The sequence below is a fragment of the Notothenia coriiceps genome, unplaced genomic scaffold (assembly GCF_000735185.1).
Source record: "Notothenia coriiceps isolate Sejong01 unplaced genomic scaffold, NC01 NC01_scaffold00010968, whole genome shotgun sequence".
NCBI classification, from domain to species: domain Eukaryota; kingdom Metazoa; phylum Chordata; class Actinopteri; order Perciformes; family Nototheniidae; genus Notothenia; species Notothenia coriiceps.
Genome location: NW_011343669.1, coordinates 687090 through 694046, shown reverse-complemented (window position 1 = coordinate 694046; position 6957 = coordinate 687090). Strand labels below are relative to the sequence as shown.

Below are 6957 nucleotides of genomic sequence, written 5' to 3'. Positions count from 1 at the left end.
ACAGCATATTGCTATACTATTTCAACTCAGTATTTACATTCTTATATTCAAAGAAAATCAGTAATATCTTTGAAAACTTCAAGTCCTCTTCTATCAGCTGTGCACCGTTATGGTCTAAATATAATATATCTACCAATTGGATAAAATATAAAAGTCAGCCGAATTACTATTGATACTGCAAGGAGACATATTTTTGCCTGCCGTGTCTCGCCTTAACCGAGGCTACGTAGTTATGCAGCGCCCCCATCCTCAGTAAATGGAAGTACAATTATTAAGTACGTTTAGTGCTATTATTTCACAAGTTTTGTTAAATACACTGCTCGGAAAAAATTACCGAGGTCCGGACCTCGGTGACCTCAATGGTGGATAAGGCCATGGGTATCGTTAAGGTTTTAACGGTACTACTACTTTTAGCGATACCGCTTATCGGTCCGGTCTTTTAACGGTACTCTTTTCGGTTCTGTTGGAGAAAAAAACAAGGTAAACTAACTAAACAAATTGTGAACAAAACTAACATTGCTTTTTATTTAAATTAAATACATAATATTTCACATCAAAAGAAACAACGTTTTAACAAATCGTATTAGATAATCTGATGACAGAACTGTAAACAGAATAGCTGAAACTTTAACAAAATAAATAACTAAGTTACCTCTAATCATTAACCCATGTTTGTATAATTGAGTTAACTCTGTGTGTTGCTGCTAGCATACATAACACCTGACGTGGAAAGTTACTTGTGGACGGGGCTACAGAGCTACTTAGACAGTCGAAAACTGTGCATTTCTCCGTCACTTTTGGTAACGATCATTGTTACCAAATGCTCGTTACCATCGAGACGGGTAAAGTTTAACCACACCTCGGAGCACGTTCTCTCTGCCATCTCCTCCGTGTGTGTGTGTTGCTGCATGTAGCAGCTGCGTGCTTGTAAACTGCCCCGCCCCCTCGCGAGCAGGCGGGGGAGAGAGAGATCTCTCGTCTGGACTGGAAAGATCGAAAATACTAAAAATAATCATAGATGCATTTTGCAGTCTTTTTGCGTATTAGAAACGGAGTTGGCGACACTAAAACTTCAATAATTTTTGTGTAGCAATAATACACAATACATATATTTTTGACATGTCTCCAGTACCGATAAAAAGACCGATAACGTCGGAGCTTAGCGGTACCACGGTCTTTAATAATTCAGCCCTGGGGCCCCTTTAATACCGGGGCTCGGTACCCATCCCTAATTTTAACACATTAATAACATTTTGACTATTGGTGCAGCCCTAATGAATGTTTAATGTATGAATCTGTATGTTGTGTTGACCTTCCTTTTTTGGTTTTCCTCCTCAGATCATGGAGAACAATGAGATCAACAGCGTCATTAAGATCCTCGGCCTTCAGTACAAGAAGAACTACAGCGACCCAGAATCCCTTAAGACTCTGCGCTATGGCAAGATCATGATCATGACAGATCAGGTTTGTATTTATTTTTTTAATCATGTTGCTTTTCACCGTTTCAATTTAGATACAGTGCCAAGCTCAAATGGTATGTATCTTCAGCTCTACTGGTCACATTAACGACTCTGATGCTTTGGCAGGATCAAGATGGCTCCCACATAAAGGGCCTTTTGATCAACTTCATCCACCACAACTGGCCGTCTCTGCTGCGCCACAACTTCCTGGAAGAGTTCATCACCCCCATCATCAAGGTACATAGTCTCACTCTAAAACACACGATATTTAGGCGGAGTTATTTTATTTATTATGGAAAACTAGCTCGAACATTTCGGGACCAAGCATACAATATCAAAGCAAATGTCATTTCTAGGCTCTGAGAGGTCTCTACTTTTTCTCTTGTCTCCCTGAATTTAAAACAACACTGCCATCTGGTGTCAAAGCCACAGAATCTGTCATGTTCAATCCTTCTTTTATTATTTCTTTGTCAAAGACATTTGACCATTTTAACAACAAGAAGAAGAAGAATAAGAGATATGTTTGTGGATTTATTTTATTTCCCCCTTTTCAGGTGTCGCACAAGAAGGAGCACATCTCTTTCTACAGTATCCCTGAATACAATGCATGGAAGGACACGCAGACCAACATCAAATCTTGGAGAACAAAATACTACAAAGGTTTGTTATAAAGCACCTGGTTGGTAGTTCAGAAACCCAAGTAAGCGACCCTTCATACCTGGGGAATGTCTCGGATACAGCCTTGTGTTTTTTCATAATCTAACCTTTTTTTGGCCTTTGTCCCTCCAGGTTTGGGTACCAGCACATCGCAGGAAGCCAAGGAGTACTTCTCGGATATGCAGAAACATCGCATCCCGTTCAAGTACGGCGGACCTGCAGACGATGAAGCTATCACCCTTGTAAGATGCCACCCGGCAAATATAAACATATCCACAGTAGAATAGACGTATATCAACGATAATACACAATAGAAAATATTCTGGATAAATTAACATGTTCTATAAAAGACTAACATACTGCAGCAGCAGAAATATAGACCTATACTACAAGCGATAAAAACTCGGATCTTCTCTCTAATTATTTCTTTTTTGGACGCCCTCGGCTCGGGTTCAGGGCGTTCCGAGCTGAATAAGGGCGTCAAATGACGGCAAGCCGCCCCCCCTGGCGGAAACGCTGGTGTAGAGCATTTGACTTATTTATCAGTTGGAGTGGTAATAACCGTTCTTTTCCCTTTTTTCTTTTCCAGGCCTTTAGCAAGAAGAAAATTGAGGAGAGGAAAGTGTGGCTGACCAACTTCATGTTGGACCGGCGCCAGCGCAGAGCTCACGACCTGCCTGAGGTACCGTCCCAAAATGCAGTGAACTTGATTGGAAATGATCCCATTTTTCTATCAAATTTCTACAACCTTTTTATTGTTTTTTTCCACAGGACTTCCTGTACGGTCAGAACACCAAGTCCCTCTCTTACAATGACTTTGTCAACAAGGAGCTGGTGCTGTTCTCCAACTCTGACAATGAGAGGTCCCTCCCGTGCTTGGTGGACGGTGCGTGAACCGCCATCACCGAGAACATTTTGTAAATCTTAAGACAAGCTGTGAGAGGGGTTTAATAAGTGTGTTTCCATTTGGGTGTCAGGTCTGAAACCCGGCCAGAGGAAGGTGCTGTTCTGCTGCTTCAAGAGGAACGACAAGCGTGAGGTGAAGGTGGCGCAGCTGGCCGGATCGGTGGCTGAGATGTCAGCCTATCACCATGGAGAGGTGAGATTAAACTACACTTGATACGTTTATTTCCCACATATGCCTACAACAATCATTATTTCTTCTCACTTTCCATGAAGCTTTCTCTATTTGTCCTTCCAGTTTCTGGATTAGCCTGTTCATTTCATGTCAATCTACTGCTTATTATTATGTTATTAAAACAATATTTTCCCCCTTTTTTAAAAGACATAATCTTTAAATGAATTGTTCTATTGAGCTTTGCATGTCTAGTGCCTTCAAATTTCTCATCGACGATATGATGACACTTTATTGTAATATTATATTTGTTTTGCATTGCAGCAGCTCCATTTGCAACATCAGCAAGGACACATTTTAAAACAAGTTACAAGTAAAGAAACATTTAACACAACATTTCAATCACTGAAAACAATATGTATACGACCCATTAAAGTACATTTGATCTGGGAATGAACTCTGTTTTTAACTTTATTGACTGATGCACAAAAGCGTGCTTCAGTCTAACTTAAGGCAAGACTTAACCAGATTTATGGTTTCTGTTTGAATACATGTTATTCATTTGCAGTGAAATAAATGCAAAGGCACCTCCTGATAGCAAATTAATATTGTACCAACTTGTGGAGCTATGTTAAGCATTTTGCATAATATTGTTGATTTACTTTCCATTTTTCAGGTCTCTCTGATGATGACCATTGTTGGGTTGGCTCAGAACTTTGTGGGAAGCAACAACTTGAACATGCTGCAGCCGATGGGTCAGTTTGGAACCAGGTTGCACGGAGGCAAGGACTCTGCCAGCCCTCGATACATCTTCACCATGCTCAGGTCAGCATCCTCGCTACAAACTACAAAATGTCTGAAGCTACACATTTGAGAATATGGAGTTAACTCAAAGGTTTATCCAGTCCGTGTCTTTTTTCAGTTTGCCTACATCTTTGAATTTCTGAGATGTAAGCAAACTCAGTTTCTCAGATGTTTTGTACCGTTTTTGCTAGGGATGCACGATATTGGTTTTTTGAAACCGATACCGATAACTTCCTGCTTCTCAAGACCGATAACCGATAATAATATAATATATATATATTAAATGTACCTGTTGCCTTTTTGCCTCCTCGTGGAACTTCTGCATTGCTTTTTTTAATACCAATAGCAAGCGAACTATCTTACTTTGAAATAGTCCCATACTACCGACGACATGTTTGTTTACTGTCCTGGCTTCACGGCCGCACACCATTTACGTCACAGCCAGGCCTGAGTTAGGGAGCGCTGGATTTGTGAAAAACCCCACTCTTCCTAAACCACTAATACCACAGTACTGGCAAAACGGGAGGAGTGAAAAACAAGCGCCCCTCATCCCAATCCACCCACACCGCAGTATTTTTTTCTTTTTTTTTACCCAAAAAATATATTGTATATTATCGGGGCTATTAATACTTTTATCAGGATGACGTCATAATTCCTAATATCGGACCGATAATTATTGGGCCGATAATTATCGTGCACCACTAGTTTTTGCTATTGTTTTTGGCAACTTTTGTTTAAAGATTCTTTCCGTTTGTTACAAAAAGAGTCAGCTTGTAACAAATTCAATATACCGAAAAAGAAAACTCAAAGATTCTCCCCCCCCCCTCTCGGTCCTTTCAGCCCTCTGGCTCGCCTCATCTTCCCAAATATGGACGACAACCTTCTCAAGTACAACATTGACGACAACCAGCGCGTAGAGCCGGATTGGTATATTCCCATCATCCCCATGGTGCTGGTGAACGGCGCCGAGGGCATCGGCACCGGTTGGGCCAGCAAGATCCCCAACTTCGACGTCCGAGAGATCGTCAACAACATCCGCCGTATGATTGCTGGAGAAGAGCCTCAGCCCATGGTGAGGAAACACAAATGACTTCCTGAACATTACTGTCTTATATGATCAAATCCGAGGACACCAGATGTCATTTATCATCATATAACGTTTCTGATTCTGATGATGAGGGTGCTTCTTTTCTCCCATAGCTTCCAAACTACAAAGGCTTCAAAGGCACAATCGACAACGTGGTGGACAACTCGTACTTCGTGAGTGGAGAGGTGGCCATCATCGACTCCACCACCATCGAGATCTCTGAACTTCCTATCAAAACATGGACTCAGGTTAGTCCAAAAAGCTTTGTCCTTTCTGTCAGGAGTGTGTTCAGGATGTTCAATCATGTGCATTGATGCTGTTCACAGTGGTGGAAGGAAATACAGTTCATTTGTTCAAGGGCAAATGATATCGCTCCAATTCAAAGTGACATGTTGTACTTTTTTCCTGCTTTCATTTTACAGATTAAGATTAGTTACTTTTTCTAATTGTAATTTCCGGATAAAAACATCAACGTTTAAAATGTTAAAATGATGTTTTGTTCTATATGAGATTAACCGACAATTAATTGGCCTTTTTTTATAAACCTTTAAGAACTTTTCTAATTATTTGAGTAACTTACATGTTTTTTTAGGATGTTTATTTAAAACATTTTAGAATTTTATAAAAGTGTTCTGCATTGGTATTACATTTAACAACATTTAGCTTATGGTAACATTTTCAATTCAGGACTTTTACTGAAGTAAAGTATGTGAATACCTTTATCACCACTTGCTAGGGCTTTTGCAATTAATCGTATTTTAATCTCGATTACCATTTTGGCGGGCAACGATTACGAAAACAATGTAATCGAAATAAAACGATTTTTTTTTTTATTATTTTTTCAGTTGAATTATACTTAAAGTTCAAAAACTGATGTTTTCAAAGTAAATGGATAATCGTTTTTAATAATCGTGATAATCGTGACCACTTACGTTTTGCAACAGAAACTCAAATGAAACGCTTTGAGACCACTTTGTGATTTCTCTGCCTCCTGTGTTGTGTAGAGCTACAAGGAGAACGTTCTGGAGCCCATGATGAACGGCACAGAGAAAGTCCCTCCTCTGATCACTGACTACAAGGAGTACCACACCGACACCACCGTGCGCTTTCTGGTCAAGATGACCCCCGAGAAGCTGATCGAAGCCGAGGCTGCCGGCCTCCACAAAGTGTTCAAGCTCCAGACCAGCCTCACCTGCAATTCTATGGTAAGATTTACACACGCAAGCAAGGATGTATATACTCTTTCTTCTACTTGCCCGGACCCCCACTGACACTTGCCTTCAGCCGCTCTATAGACTAAGGCTGTGCAATTAATCATATATTAATCTCGATTACGATTTTGGCTTGCAACGATTATAAAAACGACGTAATCGAAATAAAAAGATTATTTTGCTACATTTGCAATGATGCTCTCAATTTGTCTTGCGTTATACATCCTGCCCGTCAACTTTCACTAACCTTGTCAAGCCGGAGCCTCAGGTTACCAAAATAAGAGTACTGCGTGTAGCATTATATTTAAACATTACAGGTTGTGAGTGACATTAGTTATCATATTTAGATATGTTTAGTAGGTTGTGGAAGTGCGCTCAAATATTTGATGATCCTCTTTATTGGTATTTATTATTTTGATATTATTTATTTAAATGTATAATTAAATTTTTGTATTGGTTTTTCAGTTGAATTATGCTTAAAGTGGACCTATTGTGCTATATTTGAATAATATAGTGTAGGGCCATACCTATATAAGGCATATTTATATGTTTTATTTTTCAAAATACCAAACNTGTGTAGTGTGATTCTGTGGAGTTTATTTATGGCATCCCGTTGGATTTGAGGTCATCTGAACAGGACATCGCACGCTCACTGCTCGATAG

The 6957-nt window shown here is 39.8% G+C and overlaps 1 protein-coding gene across 1 annotated transcript in view; it reads left to right on the top strand.

The window, feature by feature from the left end:
- Window positions 1–6957, top strand: part of top2a (DNA topoisomerase II alpha) — a 21291-nt gene that overhangs the window by 11137 nt on the left and 3197 nt on the right. The window contains exons 13-23 of the mRNA XM_010772202.1: window positions 1339–1464; window positions 1587–1697; window positions 2015–2120; window positions 2250–2359; window positions 2707–2799; window positions 2889–3003; window positions 3095–3216; window positions 3869–4017; window positions 4837–5068; window positions 5197–5331; window positions 6088–6307. Of these exons, the coding sequence (XP_010770504.1) occupies window positions 1339–1464; window positions 1587–1697; window positions 2015–2120; window positions 2250–2359; window positions 2707–2799; window positions 2889–3003; window positions 3095–3216; window positions 3869–4017; window positions 4837–5068; window positions 5197–5331; window positions 6088–6307 (1519 nt within the window). The remainder of the gene's footprint in view (window positions 1–1338; window positions 1465–1586; window positions 1698–2014; window positions 2121–2249; window positions 2360–2706; window positions 2800–2888; window positions 3004–3094; window positions 3217–3868; window positions 4018–4836; window positions 5069–5196; window positions 5332–6087; window positions 6308–6957) is intronic.